The 23,484-nt window shown below is 59.1% G+C and overlaps 1 protein-coding gene across 1 annotated transcript; it reads left to right on the forward strand.

The window, feature by feature from the left end:
- Positions 1-5,230: 5,230 nt before the first annotated feature.
- ERFL (ETS repressor factor like) lies at positions 5,231-23,130 on the forward strand. Its single transcript, XM_047792471.1, has 6 exons — positions 5,231-5,554; positions 18,008-18,087; positions 20,923-21,157; positions 21,520-21,715; positions 21,828-21,945; positions 22,304-23,130. The coding sequence occupies exons 2-6, from the start codon at positions 18,021-18,023 to the stop codon at positions 22,753-22,755; spliced, it is 1,068 nt and encodes a 355-aa protein (XP_047648427.1). The 5' UTR covers positions 5,231-5,554; positions 18,008-18,020; the 3' UTR covers positions 22,756-23,130.
- Positions 23,131-23,484: the final 354 nt, after the last annotated feature.

The following is a 23,484-nucleotide window of genomic DNA, read 5'->3' on the forward strand; positions in this document are numbered from 1 at the left end:
GCTCTGCAGTTTGGACTGTGCCACCCAAATATGCACGCACGCATGCACACACACAACACGCACCACACATATCCTGAGTGACTTTGGGGGATAGCATAAAAAGGGCAGGAGACTCTCCCCAGACCCCATCTCTGTGTGCCCTCAGCCCCGGGGACCCCTCAGCTCTGCCACCTCCTGGGTGCCCTTGCCTGCCCCCCTCCCGGCAGGCAGGCAGGCACCCTGTCTCCCCTCTCCTCCCCTCTGCCCACCACCTCTTCTCTCTCCTCTCCCTTTTCTCTCTGTTGCTCACACTCCCTCAGTCTCAATCCCAAGATCCTTAAGTGCCTCCTCTCACTTTTAGTCTCTCCTCTCTGTCTGCCTCTGTCAGTTTCTCCTGCCCCTCTCTCCATCTTTCTTTCTCTGAATTTGTCTTTGTCCATTTCTTTGCACCTCCAAGGCAAGTCTCTAACATGGGGCTTCTTTCTGAGATGCTCTCAGTTCTTCTCTCTGTCTTGATTTCCTAGCGCCCCCACCCCACACCATCCTGTCTCTCTATCTCTGAGTCTCTTTGGGGATGCCTCTCTCTCCGTCTCTGCCTCCCTCTCTGTAACTGTAGGCTTTGCAGTCTCGGTGTTTCTCTGAGTCTCTGCATGTCTCTGTCTCTCTGCCCTCCCCTCCGCCGCCGCCCATCTTGCTAGGCTTCTCTCCCACTGTCTGTCCCTTTCTCTGTCTCTCCGTCTCTGTCTCTCTGTCCATCCATCTCTCTCTCCTCCCAGCCCCTCCCTCCCTCCCCCTCTCTCCCTCTCTGTCTCACTCTTCGCCTCTCTCTTTTCTCTCTCAAGTGTTTTCAATTTTATTCTGAGTGGAATTAACTACCCCTGATGTCAAATTGCCGCCGAAATCGATAATAATATCTTTACAAAAGAGGATATTCTTCTCTCGGAGAACGGCCTCTGAAAAATGGAAAATTTAGTCGAAATTGATTCATTACTTGACACTTTATAGAACGGCTGCGTATTGATCGCACCTGTCATGTCCCATCTCCCCTAATCGAAGCTGAAGGCCGGCTCCGATGCCTGCTATTTTTCATAATTCCACCGCAGCCGACAGCTCCACAAACACCGCCGCTCGCCCGGCCTCCGCCTCCCTGCTCTGGCCGCCACCGCGCGCGCCCTCGGCCTGGCCCCAGCCTCGCGGGCCAAGCTTGCACGGCCGTCCCTCCGGCATCCATCTGTCCGCCAGCTCCCTGCATGTTCTCTGTCTGTCTGCCCACCGCATGTGGCCACTATCCCCTGCTGTCTGTCTGTCTGTCTGTCCCTTCTGCCCCAACTCCAAGCCCTAAGTCTATCTGTCCTTTTCCTGGGACCCCTCCCCTCATCTGTCCACCCATCTTCTCAACACCGCTCCTTTGTCTGTCTGTCTGACTCTCCCCCCCAACACACACACACACACACACACACACACACACACACACACACACACACACACACACACGGCATGCCCCGGCTGGCTGCCTCTCCTGGTTTCCAGAGGGCCGGTGTGGCTGTCTATCTATCCCCCGTGTCTGCAGTCTGCACCCTTCCACCACCTTCCAGGGGATGGGGGTGGGGAGGCCGTCGGCTCCACCCTCTGCCAGGATTCCCTCTGCCGAGTTCCAGCCCCACTCCCCCTGCCCTGCTTCCGCCACCTCCCCAGGAGCTCAGGGCCCATTCCCCTCCCTAAACCCCTCTCCTCTGCTTCTCCCCTCCTCCCTCCCCGCTCTCTTTACGGTCCTCCCCCCCTCCATTCCCGATCCTCCCTGTTACTCAGTGGGGACCCAGTGATGAATCAGATGCAGGCCTTGCCCTGGGGTGCCTTGAGTGGGGGTGTCACACTATACCGGAGGACCTGCAGAGAGCCTTGGAGAGGGCATGGGGTGGATCCTGCTCCTGGGTGTGTATCAGTCGGAGGCGAAGATCAGAGTCTGCTCCGTGGGGGTGTATACAGCAGGCGAGTGTAGCCTAAGATTAGGAACGCAGACCTCCCCCCACCCCCACTCTCCCCACCCACATCCAGCCAGGTTCAGGTCCCCCTTTCAATACTAACTAGCTGAGTAACAGGGGGCACGTGACTTCTGTGCCTCGGTTTCCTCATCTGTAAAATGGAGATGATGCTCATAGGGTTGTTGTTGAGAGAATTAAATGAGTTAATCTAAGTATAGTTTGGGCCAGGGCGCTCAGAGCAAATACCATTTGAGAGATCATTGTCAGGACTCTTACAAGTGTGCAAGACCCTGCCCAGCCCAGCCCCACCCCCACCCCCGGGTAGCCCTCACGGAGGGGTTCTGGCCCTCCTTGGGGGGTTTGAAAAGAATCTAATGGATGTTACAGACCCCAGAGGTGTTCTCTCTCCTTCATGGGTAATAAATTCAGTCCACCAGGTGCTACAGGCTGATGACGGTGCACCCCTCCCCCCACTTCCAGGGGGCAATAAACACCCTGAGGGTGTTCTCTCTCAGCAGGGTGTTAACGGCAGTTGTCTGCTTTTGCAGCCTCCCTGGGGATGTTAACCTCAGCTTAACGGTCTCCCTCCTGTGAGATGTTTCCCTTCAAGTCAAGAAGTGTTGGTGATGCTGCAGAGTGAATGAACAGTCCGGTGGGGATTACACCCCTCCTCGGAAATGTACCAGACTTCTGACTCATATGGAGCAGCTCCTGGGTGCTCATAAGGCAGGGTACACTCTCCTGTCCACCTTCTCAGGGATCCTCCCAACCACCTGGGGCTCAGAAAGGGAATGCAGCTTGCCCTAAGATGCACAGCCCCGAAAGGTGTTACAGAAATCAGGGAGGTGAGGTGTCTTCTCGGGAAGGGGGTTCTGAGCAGTCAGATGGGTGGTTTTTCACGTGTCCAGCAGCGTGATGTATGGCCTGTCTGGTTCTGGCCGCCAAGGGCGTCAGAGCTCTCCTTGGGGTCCTTCATACTCTCTGACTGGGCATGATACCTACCTCTCATGTGTTACCTACAGTCTCAAGGTCCTTCTGACACCCTGAGATGCCTTTATCTGGGGAGGGGGCGGTTAGAGATAAAGAGTGTGAAATCCCTCTTGGCTGACGCTCTTGGCTGTCTTAGGGGTGCCTCTAACATTCCAAGGATGGGGCGCTGTGTACACTGTAATAAGCGGTCTCTTCCCCAAGGGTGTGCTGTCTTAGCCAAGGGTGCAACATACAGTCACTTGAGTTTTTTCTGTCGGAAGGTGTTCGTTCTCTTTTCCCAGGTGTCTTTTTTGAGTATTCAGTGGTCATAAAGTCATTCCAGTTGGTGTTCTGGATGCCTTGACGGTGTTCTGGTTTTCTCGAAGGGTGTCATGTTCACTTGGAGAGTGTTGTCTCTCTCCCAAAGGGCGCCACGTGCAGATGAGGAGTCCTACCCCACAGAGCATGTTCCAGAACCTTCTCCGTGGCATTCAGAGCCACACACTGTGAAGGTGCTGGAAAGATGCCTCCAAAGTCTGGTGGGTGTCACAGACACCCCAGGGGTACAGGTCTAGCTGGTGAGCTATCTTCAAGGATTCTGTGTACACTCTCCGTTGTTCCAGACACCCAGAGGATGGTGGCTCTCCTGAGGGGTCTCAGGTACGACTTAAATGATACGGTAGAGACATCTAGGGCAGGGACTTCTTGTTGGATCCTTGAAAGAACGTTGCTCCATGTAGAGACAAGTGAAGGAATTCTTATTTTCTAGCAGAATGTTTATTATTTTTAATATGATTATTTTGAAATAGTAATGCTCAGAGCATAGGTATTTTTTCGCTTTTTGGTGGAGTATTTTTTTTTTTTTTGGAGCTTGGCATGGTGCCAAAGCAGTCTCCCATGTCACTCTTTAACCCCAGCATGTAGTTGACATTATTGCCCCATCTGGCAGATGAGAAAACCAAGGCTGGGGGGGATGTATAGTGACTTGCCTGAGGTGGGGTGGGGGATGGTGTTGGAGCCTGTCTGAAACCCTCTGTATCCCCTCAGTACCTCTGAATTGGCTCCTGGGGCTCAGAGGGGCTGGGGAGACCTCACAGAGCTGTCCTGGTCACAGCATATCCATGGGGAGCATTGTCTGGCTCCAAACAATTTTCCCTCTATTGACAGGAGGGGCTCCAGGGGCAAATCCCCACCCCCAAGGTGGCCTAGAGGCTTGACCTCGGGTGGGAGAGAAAAGTGAGGGAGGGAAGTGGCGAGAGGGAGAAGGGGAGAGGAAGGGGCTGGAGAAGGAAAAAGAGAGTGGTCGTGCTAGGACGAGGGTCTTGCTAGGCCAGGGATCTGAGTTGGAGCTGAATTCTGGGGCTGGGGCTGCTGTTTTCAGGACCCTGAGGCCAGTGGCTATTTATTTGTTATTTCAATGGGAGCCAATCCTGGGCCCAGGCCCTTGCCTGTCACTGCAGGTGTGTGGGTGTGCTCCAGTAACCCTGTGACCACAGGGGCCTGTGAAAGGGAGTGTCAGTGTGCCTGCCCTGGGTGCTATTTGTGATTGTGTATCTGTTCACATGCCCTATGTCAGAGAGTTTGTGTCAGGAGTGGAGTGGAGCTGTATGTCACCATGGATCTGTGTGTGACTGTGTGTCCGGTTTGTGGGTCAGGTTAGGTCTATGTGGGCAGGCTGTGTCCATCTGTGTGTGTATCTGCTTCTGTGTGTCTGTGTGTGCTACCACTATGTGTCTATGTGCGCATAGGCTGTGTCTTGTGTGCGTGTCTGTCCCTATGTCTGCGTCTGTGTGTCTGCTGAACAGACTGTGCCGCGCGTGTCCAGATCCAGTTCTGCGTGGCTAGCAGGGTTCCTGGCCTCGCAGCTGCCACCTCCACCTCACGCCGGTCCGTTTGTCCGCCAGGGGCGGGGAGGAGAGGGAAAGGGAGAGGAAGGGGGGGCCTCCACCTCTCCACCCACCCCCGCCCCCAGCCCCCACTCTCTCAGTCCCGGGATCGAACCTTATTTAGAGTCGCGATTCGACATCTGTTTTCAAATTTGATCAGCTCTGAACTTTATTTTCCGAGTTTGAGGAAAATTATATTCCATCGATCGCGCTCCCGCCCCCTCCCCGCACCGCCCGCCGCCGCCTCCATATATCTGCGCGCGGAGCGGGGCCGGGCGGCCGCGAGGGCGGGAGGCGCGCGGCGCGCGCGGAGGAGCGGCGGGAGGAGGAGGCCGAAGAGCAGGAGGAGGTGCAGGAGGCCGGCCGCCCCCGCCCCGGCCCCGCTGCCCCGCGCCTCGCTCGCGGAGCCGCCGCCCGCCCGGAGCTCCGTCCCCAGCTTCCCACGTCTCCGTCTCTCTTTGAGCGTCTCGGTTGCGGGGTCTCTCTCCTCACCTCCCCGTCTCTGCTCCGCCCCCGTCTCTGTGTCTCCGGCCGCCTCTCGGCGTCCCGGTCTCTCAGTGACGCTCGCTCCCTGCTCACGTCCCCTCTGGCTCCGTCCCCCCGGGACTCCGAGCCTCTCACCCTATCCCGTCCCCCGCCCCGGTACCCCCTTCCCAGGACGCCGCCGGGGCCATGGCTGCGGGGCCCGAACTTTAAACTCTTCTCCCCGGACCGGTGCGGATGCGCAAAGCCTGGAAAGTGAGTGAGTGCGGCGGCCCGCGCAGGGCGGGGATGGGGGGCGGGGATTCCTGCCCGGGGCGGGGGCCGGGCCGCGGGAGGCGCTCCCGAGAGACCTTCGGTGCAGGGCTCCCGTAGCCCGAGGCGGGGAGGCGGCTGGGATCGCCGCCCGGGCGGTGGGGGCGGGTGGGGCTGGCTCCGACTCGGGGGAAGGGGGGGAGAAAGGGGGGCAGGGACGGGGGAGCGGCCTGGAGGTGCGCCCTCGGGGCAGGGAGCCGGGACAGGGCGAGGGGCGTGGGTGGGAGCGCGGGAGTTGGGGCAGTGAGGACGCGGGCTGGCGGGCGGACTTGAGGGTGGGTCCGCACACTTGGGCGAGAGTCTTGGTGGGCTTTAGAGAGGAGGGCTGAGGGCTTGATATTTGGGACCTGAGGGTTCAGAGCCAAGGGACTGGATATTTGGGATTAAGAGCTGACTGTTTGGGGCTGGGGGGCGGTAAGGGCTAAGGGTGTGGATATTTGGGGCTGGGGTCAGCTGGAGCGTTGGATTTGGGGGGCTGGGAGGTCTGGATTTGGAGCTGGAGTGTAGAGCGGAGGGTCTGGAAATTTGGCTCTGGATATTAAGGGCCGAGGGGTTGCCAGGGTGCAGGAAAAGACGTTTGGGCCAATTCTGGGGTCTGCACACTTCCCAGTTGGGCATGCAGGCCATGGCCTTTGGGGGACTGTGTCCTTCTGGAGACAGGTGGCCTAGTGCCGCACACCTTTTCTGTCCCAGTCATTCCACGACTATCCCAGGACCGTGCTGGGCCACCTCTGACATCTCTTCCCTGGCTGGGTCTCTCCTTACTGTTTCTCTGTCTCTGCCCCTTCCAAGATCTCTGTGGCCACCTCTAACTCTCCCAGAGTCTATCTCTCTGTCTCGGACTCTGTCTCTCTCAGCATCTCTTTGGGTCCAACTCTTAGACTATCTGAGAATCTCTGTGCCTGTCTCTCCCCTCCCCTTTCTCAATATCTCTCTGTCTCTGTCTCTCACTGTCTCTCTGTCTCTGTCTCTCCTAGTGTCTCTGTCTCCCCCTCGCTGGTTTCCGCTCAGATTAAGCCGGGGACCTAATTCCAGGCCCAGGATCGAATTTTCTGGCAACAAAGGGAAATAGCGAATCGATCGGTCGCTCCGGAGATTAAGAGACAAGCGGCGCGCGGATCTATCACGGCTAAACGGCCCCCCCTCCCGCTCCCCCCGCCCCGGCCGGCCGGCCGAGGCCCAGACGCGCTCCGCATCGCCAAGCAGCCTCAGGAGCCCCGGCTGCCAGCAGGCCAAGCCCAGAGCTAACTGCGCACCAGAGCCTGGGAGGGGTCCGAGAGCGTGCCGCTGGCCCCAGGGGAGGGGAGGAGGGAAACTGAGGCATCGGACCAACCCAGAGAGTCAGGCTGCACACACCTGTGGCCTTAGGTAACACCTTTCACCCACACCTATCAACACACCCTTCGGTTCGCCACACCTGGACCTCCAGGTATTTGGCTCCTTATACCTGTCCCCTATAAGTGCCACCTGTTCTCTGCACTTGTTCCCTTCATCTGCCCCTGTAGGTATCACCTATTTCCTCTCACCTGCCCCTCCAGGTAACACTTGTCCCTTGAAACTTGCCCCAAAGATGCCTGTTATCTAGCTTACTGGCACCTCCAGGTTAACACCTGTTCTCCAAAATATGCCCTTTCCACCTGAATCCATCTATCTCAATTGGTACCACATTATCCCCTTCCTACCTGCACCTGCTCTACCCCACCTGCCCCTTAAAGCTCTCAACAGCCTTGTTTCTCACATCCATGTTTCTTCATCTCTGCCTCCCCGCAGGCAGTTCCTGTTCCCACATCTTCGTTTTCTCTCACACACACACATCCCTTCCTTTGCACATAAGCACGCATGCACTCAGGCATCCTCCTCATCTGTCTCAGGTAAGACTTCCCGCCTAGCCCTCTCCCTGACAGTGCTAATCTTGTCCACCTCGTGCTGGTCCTTCCAGCAGAGCTTCCCAGCACGTGGCACCTGAGAACACACCTGCTTCACATCACTCTCCCTGCCTACACCTAACTACTTACACTCCACCTCCCATCATTTTACATAAATACACCCACATCCCGCAGCTCCCCCCCATACCTGTCTTTCCCTCTTGTCATTTCAGGTAACTCATCCCAGACAACGCATGCGCCTACCCCCCACCTCTCCTAGCCACCTCCCCTCCCCCAGACCACCTGACTGCTCACACACTTATCCCCGGGGAGTATGTGTAGCCTCAGCTCCCACCCCTGCCGTGATGTCTCCTACAAGCCCTTGTCCTCTGAAAGTCCCACCTGTCTCACCCACACACTTGCTGCCAGCCTTGTGTTTGACCCCTCACTGTTTCTGTCTGCCTCTCTGTGTCTCACAGTACACAACTTCCCACTTGTGTGATGGGCAGGGAATCTGTCCTTGGCCACAGGTACCTGCCTTACCTGGATACCTGCCCTTCAGGTACTATCTGTCCACCTCTCTTCTTTCCCCACAGACCTCACTTCCCATGTTTCTTACTTCCTTTTTCCTTGCCTCACAAGGTCACACCAATAGCTCCACACACCTGCCCTCTGCTCACCTGTCTCCCTCAGGCATCACCTCCTCCAGTACCACGTTTACTCATTTCTTCAGCAAACAGGTACTGAGACTTCCACATCTCCCTCCTTAATCTCTCACTGCCTTTATCTCTTCAAGGCGGTGGGGGGGGGGGTCTGCCGTACCCCCTGGCCTCCCCTGCCTTTCCCCAAAGGGAACTTCTGGCTACACACCTGGCCCCATAGTTGTGCCCCCGGGTCTCCCTCTAGCCTTCTCCTCCCCTACATCCACGAACCCTCGTTCCTCTTCCTGCATAGCTTTTTCAAACACTGTGTACCCACCTCACCCCTCTTGACCACCTGCTCACATAACCTGTTAACCCCACCCCTTTAGAGTCTGACCTTTAGATCCCTCACGTCTGTATCCAGACTGTTCCCTTTTCATAGAATGTGCCACTAGTCATCTCCTCAGGGAACCCTTTCCTGGTGAGCATAAATTAACACCTGTTAGCGTTTGTTAAACACATATAACACTTAGTGACAGCCATCCGCACACCTGTCCACTGCCTCATGCAGAAACCTGTAGGTCAGAGGCTCTTAGACTTCAGCGGGTTTGTGGGACCACAGAGACCTGGGTCTCATCTCGCCTGGTGCAGCAGGGCTGGGGAGGAGCCTTTGACTCCGCATTTCTAACAAGCTCCAGGTGATGCTGCTACTGCTGCTGGTCCATGGACCACTCCCTAAGTAGCACCTGCTCATAACATGTCCCCAGCTACTGCTTATTAAACCTGTCTCTGCTGCAGGCAGTGTTCTCAGTTCTTCATATCCATTGTCTCATTTCATTCTCATGACACCCTTATAAGGTAGGCACTTAACTCTTATCCCCATTTTGCAGAGAAGGAAACTGAGCCCAGAGAAATGGCGTTCTTTCTGGGCTCAGAAGCTGATAGATATTGGAGATTTGTATCAATCTGAGGCCATCTGACTTCAGTCATCCAGGTGTCCTTGCCCCCCTGCACCTGCCCATCAGGTGACCTCCCTCCTCTGCAGGCACATCTGTCCACCTTGTTACTTTAGCGTCACTTGCGTCTCCATCGCCCCCCCCCCCAGCTCTCCTACACCCCAGCCTCACATCCTCTCTCCACTCTGCCCTCAGACACGCCCCACTTCCCTGCTGGCACACCTGTCTCTCTCTGACTCAACACTGACACTGACTTTGCCCACCTCACCCCGCCCCCCAGGGCCAAGCTTATCACCTGCACTCTGGCTCCCAACTGCCCTTCAGGCTGCCTGGAGCCATCACAGCCTCCTGCCAACACACACCTGTCCCCAGATAAACCTTGGTCTCCGAGACCACCCATATCTACAAGCACCTCCTTCCAGGCTCCTGTTTCCTATCCTCCCACCTGCCTTTTATCTGCTCCCTCTGTCTCCATCTTGCTCCATCTGCCCACCTGCCCTGCCTGTCCCTGAATTTGAGTCTCTCTGTGTCTGTTCCTTTTCCTCCCTCCATGACTCTCTGTATTCTGTGTATTTCTCTACTTCCATCTCTCTATCTCTCCATAGCTCTTTATAGTACTGTCTCTGTTTCTCTGTGGCCTGTACTTGGTTTTTATTTCATTCTCTGTCTCTTGCTCTCTCCTCTGATGGTGGAAATCGGGGCGTGTGAAGTTATACCGACCCATGTGTGAGTCCAGGCATCGCCACTCACCCCTGTGGAACTCTGGCCAAGTCACTGTCCCTGTCTGAGCCTCAGTTTCCACATCTGTGAAATGGGCATCACGGTGGTTGCCACCTCCCAGGTTATGGTAAGGACGGGATGCTAGGGAAGTGAGAGGGCGCAGGGCAGATGGGGCTGACCTTCCCTCCCCGGGTCCCTCTCTGTTCTCAGCTCTTCTGCAGGGCTGCAGCCCCACCGGGCTGTCAGTGGAAGCATGTGTGGTGGGGGGGATGGAGAGAGAGGTGGGCAGAGGCGTCCTGGCCGAGGCCTGGGCATGGGACCCGGTATGGGGCTGGGGACAGGGATCGATCCGCCTCGGCGGCAGTGCGCGGGCCAGGATTGCATCTTGTCACAATAATTTATTGCTCTCATCCCGTCTGATCGATGGCGCTGAATTAGCACCGCGCGATGCCCCTGGAGCCCCGAGCCTCCCCCAGCCCAGCTGGACTCCGGCCCTTCTCTGGCCCTTATGGGATCCCTGAAGCCCAGGCACCCAGTTCCAGCCGGCTCAGGCCCCACCCCTGACTCTGGGCACATGGGTCCTTCCCTCTGACCTCCACTTCTCTGCCTTCTCACCTGAGGTCTTACTGCCCCACCTCCATCTCTGTCCCTCGATCTCTGGCTTTCTGTCCCTTGACTCACCACCTCTCAGTCTCTGTTCCCCTGCCTTCCTCTGTTTAATCAGAGTTCCATTTCAGAAGGATTTCCTGAGCACATACTTGGTGCCAAGCCCCATGGCCAGGACATACGGCACCCCTGACCCTTGGCCATTAATGTTCAGAGGGCCTTTCTGGGTCTCTTGCCTCCTGGGACTAGCTGGTCATACTCGCCTTCAGCATCCTGTCCCTCCAACACTCCCCCGCCCCCAGCACCACCAAATCATAGTCATTGCCCCTGTCGCCATCTCTGAGAGAGGGCGTGGGGCTAAAAGGTCCAGCCTAGGCACTGGGCAGGGCTTAGCGTGTGGGGGTGAGACAGGGAGGCAGCGGGGTTGAGGAGCAACTTGGCCTTGGGAAGAGGTTGGAGTTCAGGATGAGGCAGGACTTGGGGTTTGGGCCACGTGGAGGTGATGAGGAGAGGCAGGTTTTGGAGTTGGGAGATGGCAGCCAGGAGCGAAGGCAGGTCTCCAGGGACACTGAGACCCACCCCAGGACTGAAGAGCCTGGGTGGACATCACGGTGGCCATGAACCCACACTTGGGGTGTGCCACATGCCAACAGGACTCTCACCTTGGCCTTTGTTCCTGCCTCCCCCGCAGCTCCCGCTCTCCCTCACCCGCTCCTTTGCCTTGGCCCTAATCCCTCAATTTTCCGCATCTCTGCCCCCTCCTCTCCTTTCTCCCTGACCTGGGGTCTCTCCTCCGAGCCGCACCCCCCCACCTGTGACCTCCAGCTCTAATTCACTTTGTGAAGCCTCTCTGATTCCCTCCTCTTTCTCGGGTTTTCCTAACTCGGATCTCCTGCCCTGTCTCTGTCTGTCTGTCTGTCTGTCTGTCTGTCTGTCTCAGAGTCTCGCTCCCTGCCTGTCTCTGTGGGACGCTCTCTGGCCTCCCATCTTTTCTCCGCACCTCTCCGGGTCTCTGTTCCAGTCTGTTTGCCGCTCTGTGCTGCGTCCTCCCTCTCTCTGGGTCTCCTTCTCCCCCCACTCTGTCTCTGTCTCTGTCCCTCTCCCTTGGTGAGTGTCTCTCCTTCTCTCCCTCCCCCCCACCCCACCCCCGCCTCTCCCTCCCTCTCTCTGGGTCTTCAAGGGGAGGGGCAGGGGTGCGGAGCAGCCTGGGCTCCGGTCCATCTGCGGTTGCGCTTCCCTCCCTCTCCCCTCCCCCAGTGCTGTTTGGTAGGCGGGGTGCGTGGCACTGCGGCTCCCACCTCCCCGGGGACGCTCCCTCGCCACCCCCACCACTGACACCGTTCTGCGCGCTGGCTGCAGCCCCAGGGACATCTATGCAGAGACTGGGACTCAGGGAGAGAGACAGAGACCCAGAGAGACACGACTCCAGACCCGAGACACCAGCTAGAGGGAGAGACAGGGCAAGAGTGGGTGTGAGGGCTCTATTTGCCCTAGCGTGTACCTTCCACGCACCTCAAACCCATACCCGGTGCCACAGACACACTTTCTCCAGGCTGGAAGCTGGTGCCCCATCTGTCTGCCCAACTGTCCCTCTGTCTGTCTTACAAAGTCAGCCTCGGCAGAGGTTCCCCTGTGTGTTTGTGCATACACACGTGTGCATGCGTGCCAGCTCTCTGGGCTGTGCGTGTCTGTGGTGTGTGACACTGTGAGTGGGGGAGCTTGGCTGTCTTTTCGTGTGACTTGTGTTGCAGCACACGTAACTGTGCTGTGTGGTGATGTGTGTTCCTAAGCACAGGTGACTAAGTGTCAGGGCATGAGACCTTGGGGTTGAATTAAGCCACGTGTGTCGTGTTTGTGAGCACGTGTGTGACTTGGGTGTGATGCTCAGCTGTCTGCTGTGTGACTGCCCCAGACTCTGGAGCTGTGCCGAGTCTGGAGTTTCCGAGTCTGGTGGCCACGCAGATGTCTGAGTGACCAGGACAGGGCAGCCCACATCTCTGAGGGGCAGGAGATAAGAAGGCTTAGCGCAAGGGAGATGGGGTGGAAGGTCGGAGAGAGAGCCACCCATGGGGCCCCAGGAGCCAGACTGCTGAGTGTGGATGCAAGGTTCACAGCAGAGGAGCAGCTGTGGGACGTGGTCCCAACCTCCCCCCGCCACCCTGGTCCGTGCGTTCAAGACAGGCTGTGTGAGCTTGTGTGGTGGTGCATTTGTGGTAAGGAGGTGCTGTTGTGTCTCTGGGCCTGTGGGCTTGTGTCTGGGATCAGACGTGGATGCGGTGTGTGCGTGCGCACGCGCGTGCAGTCATTTTGGGGAGCTGGATGTAACGGGCTGGATAAAGAGTAGCTGTTCATAACAACCAAGCGAATGATACTACACACGACACATAACCAGTCCTGAAGGGTGTGGAAGGCTGGGTGTGTTCGTGGTTGTGTATTCATATGTGACTGTTGGATGGTGCATGTGTGCACGACTTGTGTGAACTGCTTCCTGATGCTGTGCGGGGCTGCATCTCTGATGACCTGTGTGTATGGGGCTCCTGTGTATGTGCTGTGGGTCTGTGTGTTATGGGTGCCTGTGTGTGTTGTGTGCCTGTGTGGGGATCAGCCAGCTCTCAAATGAACCAGCCCATTGTGGGGATGACTGTGTGGCTTTGAGAGCAGTGAGGTGTTTGTGTGAGTGTGTGTGTGTACACACACAGAAACACCCCTGCCTGGGGTCAGGCCAGAGCATTTGGTTGATGTGGGCAGGGGTAGGAGTGGGTGACCTGGAGGGTGGTCCAGGTAGGAGAGGCCCTGTCACCTTCCTGACCTTGTCCCCCCCAGGGGTCTCCTTGGTACCTGGAGTGGGATGGTCTTTGAGCCTAGGTTTGTGTACCAGTGGACATGGCCACAAGCTGTATGGACAGGTGTGTGATGAGCACAGGTGTGTACAGTGTGTGACAGCAGGCAGTGTGCAGTCAGATGGGACAGGGTGTGTGTGTGGTGTGTGTCCGGAATGCATGCACACACAGGTGTCCCCAGTGTGTCTCTACTGTGTGCACAGGTATGTCCTACACGAGTGTGTGGTGTAGGGAGGTGTGTGTCTCCAGGAGGGTGCAGACAGAGTGTGTGTGTGTATGTGCGCGCGCATGCACGCATGCCTGTGTGTGTGTGTGTGGGCGCGCGCGTGAGTGTGCACGGGGGTGGCAGGAGAAGGGTCTTGGGCCGCGTCTCTCTCCTCTTTAGACAGAGCCCTGGAGAAGATATGAAATTTAAAAAAAAAATCAATTTTCATTCCACTTGTGCAGATTGTGTTAAGGGGAGGTGGGGGGGCTGGGTGAGGGATGAAGGGGCTGGGGTGGGGGGGTGTGAGGCCCGAGGCGGCTCCTGAGGCGGCCGGAGCAGCTTAGAGAAATCAAAACAACTGGTTAAACCCCAGCCCAGGGGGCCGGGTGATGGGGGGGCGGGTGGAGACAGGGGCAGGGAGAGACAGGGAGGGACAGAGACAGACAGAGATGCCCAGAGAAAGAGACATTCAGAGATGGAGATGTTTAGAGACGGGGGCAGACAGAGAGACGGGGCAACAAAGACCGAGAGAGACTGACACCCAGCAGGCCTGTCTCTGGAGAGACAGCAGCAGAAACCTGCCTGGGCCAGTACATGTGTCACATATGCTACACCCCCACACACCTGTAGAGATGGGCTGGGAAGCCCACGCAGGGTGGATGGACAGTCAGACAGCTGGACAGACAGCAGCAGGAGCAGCAGGACCCCAGGGTGGGGTTATTTCTGAGTGTCCACCCCACATAGCCTCACCCAGTTGGCCTATGGGTCTGTGTGTGGCAGTGTGTGTGTGTGAGAGGACGTGTGTGGCGGTGGCTGGCTACGTTGGCGTGGTGTGTGCACCTCTGTCTCCATGTATGACAGGGCGCATGTGCGTGTGGGGTCTCTGGTGCTGGTCTGTGTGACTCTTTGCTTTTGTGTCACTTGTGTGTGACCGGCTTGGCTGTGCTGCTGTGTCTGCCTGGATGTGTCTCTGTTTCTGTGTAGCATTGTGTCCGTGTGCGCTTGTAGGACTGCATGTCTGTATTTGCTTGTGAGCCTTGGTGTGTGATGGTGTGTCTGGGTTAACGGACTGCAGTGTCTGTCTGCAGTTTGTGGTTGTATGTCTTTGTTTCTGTGTGGGACTGAATTGGTGTGTGTTGTGTACATATCTGTAGAGAATGGTGTATCTGTGTTTCTGGCAATGTCTGTGACCATGACGATGTGTGTATGTGATTATTTTGACAAGCGTATCTCTGTCTTGTGTGTGACACGGTGGTATGTGTGACTGGCTTGCTGTGAGGGGCTGTGTGATGTGTGTTGGTGCGTATGATTTTCTTGACATGTGCCTCACACATCTTTGGTCCCACACATCTTTGTGATGTGTGTTGTGCGTGCCAGTGTGGTGTCACTTTCTTGACCTGTGTCAGTGTGATGTGTTGTGTGGCAGTGTGTTGTGTCACTTTGCTGACCTCTGTCAGTGTGATGTGTGGTAGTGGGTTGTGTGTCACTTTGGTGACCTGTGGCCCTGGGTGTGTTGTGTGTCACTTTGGTGACCTATGTCAGTGTGATGTGTTGTGTGTCACTTCGGCGACCTGTGGCCGTGTAGTGTGTTGTGCAGCAGTGTGGTGCATGTGCCTGGGTTGGCGTGTGGGTCTGTGTAGCTGCTTGGCAGGGAGAGGAGGGAGGCAGCCCAGCCCGCACAGCCGTCTCCGCACTGCTGCGCGCACACGCACACACACATTCAGTGCCATGGCTGCGGGCGGTGGAGATGGGGGGCGGGGGGTGGAGGAAGCAAAATAAAATTAAAAATTAAAGCTTGCCCGGAGTCCCCATCCGCCCAGCACGGACCGGCGGGAAGGGGCGGGGTTGCAGCAGCTCCCCCTCTGCAGCCACCGGGGCCGGGCATCCCTCCGTCCAGTCCAGCCAGGTCCAGCCAGGAGTCCTGCCATCCTGCCAGGCCCCTGCCCGGCCCGCAGGCCCTGCCCCCTCCATCGGTCGATCAGCGATCAATGGGGCCAGGGGGGTGCCAGGGGCAGGGTGAGATCAAAGGGACCCCAAGAGAGGGACGCTGGGACGGAAACAGAGATGTGGAGACAGAGATGGGGAGACAGACAGAGATGCAGAGACAAGACAGGGAGACATGGATGCAGGGGCGTGGGGACGAGAGACGTGGAGACTCAGAGACATAAAATCAGGGTGGAGTAGAGACAGAGACACGGGGGCCTGGAGACAGAGAGATGGGGGTTATCCCAGAGATGCAGCACTGTGATCCGGACAGTCAGGGCAGTCGCAGAGGGAAGGGGACAGGATAGGAGGGGGTGGGGGCTCGGTTCCCCCCCACCGTGGGCCTGACAAGACAGGCAGGGGCCGAGACGGAGAAGTGGCAGGCAGAGACCACGAGATGGCAGAGACGTGCGAGAGACGGCGGGGGGAGCGTGGGAGCAGGGCCCGGAGCGCCGATCCCACGGCTCCTCGTTATAACGTGTCCGGAGGAGGCGGCGGGGAGTTGAAAGCGTCGGGAAGAGAAATCAAAACCAACACGGAAATGAGAGGGGCCAATAGGGGGTGGGGGGGCGGAGGCAGGAGGGAGGGGGGCCCAGAGAGGCAGAGAGAGCCGGGGAGGTGGGAGAGACGTGGATGGGCCGAGAGGTGCGGGAGATGGGGATCGAGGGAGAGGAAGAGACAGACTGAGATGGGGACGGGGTGGGGCAGGAAGACGAAGAGATGGGAGAGTTGGAGAGACAAGAGGGAAGGGAGGAAAAGAGACAGATGGTGCAGTGAGGGAGAGAGAGATAGAGAGAGATGGAAGACCTGGGGAGCCAGGGGCGGGGAGGGGGGAGACAGGAGAAGGGATGGGGGAACAGGGAGGGACAGACCTGGAAGGAGGTGGGGGCAGACATGGAAGACAGTCTCTTAGGAGGAAGAGACTAAGTGATGGAGGAAGAGAGACCGAAGAGAGAGGGAGAGAGCCGGGGGGGGGGGGGGGGGGAAGGATCAGAGCTGGGGAAAGATGGGGAGAGACACCCCAGGTTGAGGGGAGACAAGGAAAGAGAGGAGACAGACAACTGGAGCAGAGTTAGTGAGGAGACAGAGAAGGGAAAAGAGAGACAGGAAGGGAGATAAGCAGAGAAAGTGGGGGAGCTGGGGTGAGATGGGGCATGGGAATAGAAGGGGAGGGGCTGCCCCCAGCAGGGACCTGAGTGCTGGGTGGGGGGGAGCCGGTCGGAGGAGCCCTCAGTAGACACCGGGCTGGGGTGGGAGAATGCGCTGACAAGTATTGACTGGGGTCCAAAGGGTTGAGGTGGGGTTTATGGGGGAAGAGGAGTGTGGGACCTTTGGGGAGCAGTGGGGTGTGTGAGGGGTGGGGTATCTGAGGGAGTTATGTCAAAAAGAGGGAGCCTGAGGAGAACTGCCCTCTGAGAGGTGGGGTTAGAGGGGTGGAGTGGTGAGGGGCTGGGAGTTGGGGTGTCTGAGAGGGGCAGACGTCTAAGGGTGTGGGTGTCTGAGAAGGGGATTCTGAGAGACAGGGATGAGCGGGGATGGAGTGTCTTAGAAGAATTAGGTATCTGAGGAGAGGAGTGTCCCAGGGAGTAGGGATCTGAGAGGGAGGACCTGTTGTTGGGGGAGGCAGATCTAAGGGGGGAGGGGTGTCTGGGGGGAGGGAGGCAGATCTAAGGGGACAGGGTGTCAGTGGGGGGAAGGCAGTTCTAAGAGGAAGGCGTGTCTGAGGGGGGAGGCAGATCCTGGGGGACAGGGGTGTCTGAGGGGAAAAGCAGGGGAGTGCCTGAGGGGGAGGCAGATCTGGGGGGGAAGGGGTGTCTGAGGGGGGCTGTCTGCGGGGGGCAGGCCCAAGTGGCGGGGGTCTGAGGGGAGCAGCAGGTGTAAGGAGGAGCATCGAGGGAGCACTGGCGGGCGCTGAGGGCCGCTTTGCGGGGTGGGTGGGGCGGAGGGCAGGGCAGGCAGAGCTGCCCCCTCCCAGCCTTGGAGGCCGCCGGGTGCTGGCCGGCTCCGGGCCGACAGATGAGAGCACGGGGCGGTGTGGGAGCTGAACGAGCCAGCCCGGGGTCGGCCGGGTGGGCTGGGGAGTGCGAACGGGGAGGTTCGGGGCGGGATAAACCTGGGGCAGCCACAGAGGGAGACAGAGGGAGACCCAGAGACAGACCTCTCGAGAGGTCAGGCGCGCAAGGCGAGGGACGGAGAGACAGCAGCAGAGGTGGTGCGGGGCGGGCGGGCTGGTGGGGCGGGCGGTGAGAGCCGAGCGGAGAGTGAGTGAGTGGCAAGGAGTGAGGAGGGAAGCAGGGGCCGTGGTTAGTGATGGGCACAGAGGAGGGGGAAGGGTGGGCTGGGAGGGGAGGACGATGGCACAGAGCTGGAGAGGGACTGGGGGAGATGGGGACCAGGGGGCAGAGGGGTGCCTGCGGGAGGCGGCACGTGGGGCTGGATGTGGGGGGCAAGGGCGGCTGGGGCCTGGGCAGAGGGGGAGGCCCCTGGGCAGTGCCAGCTTCCGCTGACCCCTGTTTGTCTCTCCCGCCTGCTCCTATCGTCTCTGTCTGTCTGTCTGTCTGTCTGTCGGCCTCTCTGCAGGGCTGGCTCCACCATGGACTGTAGCTGCGTCTCCGACCTTCTCTTCGCCCCACCTGCCCTGCCGGCTCTCTGGACCCCTGGTAACTGGCCTTGACCTCCCCCACCCCCTCCCCAGCCTGCCCTGCAAGCCGGCACCCCCTTTTCTGCGTCTCTCACTCTCCTCCCTCCAGCCTCCCTGTGTCTTGGTCAGAGTCACCTGAATCCAGCCCCTTAATGAAAAACTTGACTAAAAACTTCACAGCCAGACATCCCTGCCACCTGCCTGCTGGGACATGAGGGTCTTTTGGATGGCAGGTGAGGTATGGTCAGAGAGGGACAAGGATCCTGGGGCCTGAGGACCTGGGGTCAGTCGCGTACACTGCAGTCTGTTCCCACCCGGGCCCTGCGGGCACAGAGAAGCAAAGAGACTGGAGACAGACAGGCACTGATGGAACAGGGACAGGGACAAAAGGGGGCACTAGGCCAGCACTGGGCAAGTGAATAGACAGGACGACCCGGGCCGGGGGACGTGGAGACATGGCCCAGCCAGCTGGAGCCTGGGAGAGAGGATGGCTTGCTTGGAAGTGGACGCCCAGAGCGGGGATGCGGACAGTAAGGCTGGACGTGCATTTGAGTCCAAGTCATGTGCCCTACAGATGGGCTGTGAGTGTGCATGTGTATGTGTGTGCACGCGTGTGTGTGGGAAAGAGAGAGAGAGAGGAGACCGGGACTCAGTGCCTGGTTATTTGGGATCTCGGATTGTGTCCCTGCGTCACACTTCAGTGTTTCTGGAAGATGGGGTCACGCTGGGAAAACATGTGTCTGTCTTTGTTGTGCCTCCTTGTACTTGCATGTCTGGGCGTGTCGTGTCTTTGGGATGTGGAGTATGTCGGCGTTTCAAGGTTGGGGGGCTGTCTGCAGCTCGCTGTGTGTGTTCCTGCCTCAGTGGGTGAGGAGCCTTTGACTGCTCCTTGCATGGTGTGTGGCTTTCTGAACCGAGCAGACATCTCTTCTGTGCCTTTTGGCTGTGTGGGGCGCTCCCGGCCCAGGCCTGTGTGATGGGGGCTGTGTCTGGGTTTGGGGTGTGGGGAGCGGGCATGGTTCTTGCATCTGTGTATCACCGAGTGTGGCTGGATATCGGGGGCTGTGCATCTTGATGTGTGTTGTGTGCTGAGGTTGCGGGTCCTCCCTCTAGCTGTGTGTGCACCTCCACACGCACTGCACGTCCGAGGACTTGCCTTGGAGGACAGGTGGCGTTTCCGGGCTGGGTTGTGTGTCTGCATGGGTGCGGCCAGTTGTGCATTGTCATCTTTGGGGTCGTGTGGGTGTGTCTGTGATACAGCCACTTCCCCGCGGGATGTGTCCTGGGCGTGGGATGGTCCAGAGCTCGCGTGTTGGTTGAGCCCTGTCTTGGGTGAGGAAGGCCCCAGGTGGCGTTTCTCCTTTCAGGGAAAAAAGTGTGTCGACCTTCTCCAGCCTCAGGCAGGGGGGGTGGTAGCTCCTACTTTTAGACACCAGACAGCCTGGATGGGACCCTGCTCTTCCTTGCCTTCCATCTCTGAAATTCTAATAAGCCAGAGAAGACAAGGAAGTGCCTGGGGCCACACAGCAAGTGGGTAAGACAGTCGCCCAGCTCAGAGTCCCCCCCCTCACCAGCCTTCCCTTTCTCGCAGGGCTCTCAGCTCTGCACATGCCAGTTCTGCCTTCTGTCTTCATGCCTGGGTCTGGGGTCTCTGAGGAGGGGGAGGGGGCCAGAGGATGTGGCACAGGAGAAGAGGGGCCCAGGGCCTTGTGATTGGGAGGGCAGGCCCCTCCCATTTCCACCTGGCTTCTAGGTGTTTGGTCACTGAGGCGCAGGGCGCCCATCTGAATGTGATACGCATAAGGCTGAATGAGGTATGGGTGTTAGGGTTTGGTGCCTGTGGGTGTGGCAGGGGTTGGGAAGCTGTTCTGTCGTGGTGTTACCTGGAGTGTGCCTGTCATGCTGACACGTGTGTCTTAATGCTTCGGTCACTGTCACCACCAGTGTTGTATTTGGGCCTCTAGGGTCTTGTGTGTCTTTCATCATGGCTGTGTTGTCTCAGTTCTGAGGGGCCTGAGGAGATGGGCAATTGCGTGTTGGGCTGGGTGTACGATGCTACGTATCTGGCGTGTCAACCTTGGTGGCACATGGTGTGTGGTGTGTCATGCCCCAGCAGGTGTGCGGCAGTCCGGTGCATTTGTGTCCCATGGTCTAGCTGGGCATCTCTCGAGGGTGAGTGCATGGCTGTGTGACAGGTTGCATGCCGTGGGTGTCTGCAGACATGCTCTTCTCAGACCGACGCGGCATGGATGCAGGGAGGGGACACAGGAACGTGTGAGGTGTGACTACATGGACAGGTGCACAGGTGCATACAGGCCCAGGCCCAGCCTGGATGTGTCAGGGTGAGGCAGGGGTGGGGGTGAACTTCAGGAAGAAGGGGGCCAGGGACAGGGAGGGGAGACAGCAGGAGTCAGGGGCCTTTGAGAGTGCAGGAGACCGGAGACCTGGGGGGGGGGGCTGGGCCAGGCTGGGGGCAGCAGGGGGAATGCTGGGGAGGGGGTGCCCTTCCCCGCAGGCTGGCCCCTCCCAGTGCCTCCCCACAGTCAAGGCTGCAGGAAACTGGTCCCTCACACCCTCTGCCCCAGTTGTGCCAAGGCAGGGGATCAGGCTGGAAGTGCCAATCCAGGGTCCCCTGGTGCCGAGTCCTCTATTTGGACAATTTGGGGACCAGACATGCAGTAGGGTATGGAGAGTGGGAATCTTGTTCCCAAACACACCTGAGGCTGGGTGGCTGCTCATGAGACCAGGAGTCATGGGACAGCTGGACCCCTCCTGGTTCCTGAGTCCAAGCAGGACCCAGAGCCCTAGACTTGGCGCCCTGACCCAGGGCCACCCCCCTGCCTCCTGTCCCCAGGGTTTGCCTTCCCGGATTGGGCCTACAAGCCCGAGTCCTCCCCCGGCTCGAGGCAGATCCAGCTGTGGCACTTTATCCTGGAGCTGCTGCAGAAGGAGGAGTACCAGGGTGTCATCGCCTGGCAGGGGGACTACGGGGAATTCGTCATCAAGGACCCCGACGAGGTGGCTCGGCTCTGGGGGATTCGCAAGTGCAAGCCCCACATGAACTATGACAAGCTGAGCCGGGCTCTGCGGTGAGGGGCTTGCGGGCCTGGACCCCATCTTGCTCCTCTTTCCCCCCTGTCCCTCTGGGCCCCTGCCCCCTGGAGGCTTTCCCCTCAGCTCCCTGCAGCAGGATCCTGTTGGATCCCAGTGCCTGGGGCTCTGCCGGTGTAGCTACTCTAAGAAAGGAGGGCACAAAAGGAACAGAGCCCTGGGCTTTGGGGCCACACGGGCCAGGATCCTATCCCCTGCCTCACTCCTTCCTCACCCGGTGACCTTGGCCAAGGGGCTGTTTCTCCCAGTTGCCGCGCAAGCATAGAGCATGTGCCTGGGGCTCTGCCTTCACCTCCCCGGGTCTGGCCCTCAGCATCCCCCACTTTCCCTCTGCCCACAGCTACTACTACAATAAGCGGATTCTCCACAAGACCAAAGGGAAGAGGTTCACCTATAAGTTCAACTTCAGCAAAGTCGTGCTTGTCAATTACCCACTGCTGGACGTGGCAGCAGCCACGACGGGCTCCCCACTCTTGCTGACCCCTGGTCCATTTGGGGGTGCCACTGGGCCAGATGCTCCTCCCCTCACCCCCGAGGTGAGTCAGGTACTAGGATCCCAGAGCGGGACGCTCCGTGCCCCCCACCCCACCCCTGGCCCTGGAGCCATGAGGGGGCAGCCAGTCTTGAGTGGCTCATCTCTCTCTGCAGACCCTGCAGACGCTGTTCTCTGCCCCACGCTTGGGAGAGCCGGGGGCTCGGGCGCCCCTGTTCACCCCCGACACAGACAAACTGCGTCTGGACAGCCCTTTCCCGTTTCTGGGCTCCGGTAAGGGCCTGGGGGTCCAGGGATGCTGGGGAGGGGGATAGGCATGCTGTATGTGCGGGAAGAGGGTGGGCAAAGACGGGGAGGAGAGACAGGATGCAGGAAAGAGGCCAGGTGGGGGTGGGGGGCAAGACTGTGTGTGTGTACATGTGCGTGTGCACACGGGCGAGGATGTGAAGTGAGACACTGAGGAGGGAAACTGGAGAGGGGGACAGGCTGGGAGAAGAGCTTTCAGGGGCGCCAAAGGAATGGGAGACAGTGGGGGAGGTGGAGGGGATGGGGGAAGAAGCCACATGAGGGTGGGGAGTTGCCCTGGGGGAGGACAATGGGAGAACGACACCCCCCCCCCATCCCCCTTCAGGTTCTGCTGGCTATTCCAAGCCCCCCGGCCTGCTGGGTCCCTTCGGCCGCGCCTTCCCAGAGCACCCCTGGAACTTTAGCCCGTACCTCACTGGCCCCTTCCCCAAGCTGCCCCCCCCACTCTACCCCCCCCACTTCTATCCCAACCCTCTGGCCAGTTCCCTGGGCCACTTGCCCACAGCAGGGGCAGGGGGAAGCCCCACCGCAGCGCCCCTACTGGCTGCCACTGGGGAGGGCCTGGGCCCTGAACGCCCCTCGGGCCTGGCAGCAGCTCCTCGCCTGGCGCTGGCGGGGGGCGCTGCGGGCCCAGAGGCCTCGCTGGGTGGGAAGGAGGACAGCGACTCAGAGCTGGAGATCACGGACGTCAGTGGCTGCAGCTCTGACAGTGAGGGCGATGAGGGCCTCCCTGCGCCCCCCAAGGCCAAGACGGGCAAAGGGGGGGTTGGCAGCTGAGCCAGCATCAGGTGATGGGTTCTGCCGAGGCGGGGGTCAGGGCGGCCGCCTGAGCAGCCTCTTCTGTGGTCCGGTCTGCCCTTGATGTCCTGCCTGAGGCTGAGGACTAGCCCTCAGGCCCAGGCACATGGCTGCCCGTCTTCTTTCCCAACCCCAGACTGGGGGTCTCACCTCCTCCTTCAGAAAGGGGAGGGGACACGATGGCCTCCAGCCTCCTCCCCAGGCTCCAGTTTGAGGGGGGTCCCTGCCTGGCCCCGCTCCTGAAGTGCAATATGGCGCCCAGCCTCCCCTTCCCACCTGCCCCTGTGCTGTGACCTGTGTGTTTGTGCGGCCGTGTCCTCCCCTGTGCCGGCCCCAGTCCTGATCCCCCCCCCGCCCCCCGACCACACAGGCCCCCTGGGGACAGGGAGCTCAGAGCAATAACCCCGCCCCCAGCCCCCACCCAGGAGGGCCCCCCTCCCTCGGCCCCCCACCAGCCACCTCCAGAGAGTTTACTACAAAAATAAAAAGAATGGAAAGGAGTGTGCCAAGTGGGGTGCCCGGCGTCATGGGTGACCAAGGGGGCTCGGGAGTGGGAGGGGGCGTGGGGGAGCCCGGGGCATGGGTTGTTGTTAAAACACAGGCACGAGTGAATGATTGCTTGGAGAAGAGCAAAAGGCAGAGACGCAAAAGGCAGAGACGAGGTGGGACCGATCCTGGCAGCGACGGCCATCATGGAGGGTTCCGGGC

Source organism: Phacochoerus africanus, chromosome 8 (genome assembly GCF_016906955.1).
Source record: "Phacochoerus africanus isolate WHEZ1 chromosome 8, ROS_Pafr_v1, whole genome shotgun sequence".
Classification (NCBI taxonomy): Eukaryota; Metazoa; Chordata; class Mammalia; order Artiodactyla; family Suidae; genus Phacochoerus; species Phacochoerus africanus.

Excerpts from the sequence above, each read along its gene's own strand:
- ERFL (XM_047792471.1), top strand. The coding sequence starts at position 18,021 with ATGGACTGTAGCTGCGTCTCCGACCTTCTCTTCGCCCCACCTGCCCTG. Across the intron at positions 21,716-21,827 it reads CTCCTCCCCTCACCCCCGAG|ACCCTGCAGACGCTGTTCTC; the intron begins GTGAGTCAGGTA and ends CTCTCTCTGCAG. Across the intron at positions 21,946-22,303 it reads TTTCCCGTTTCTGGGCTCCG|GTTCTGCTGGCTATTCCAAG; the intron begins GTAAGGGCCTGG and ends ATCCCCCTTCAG.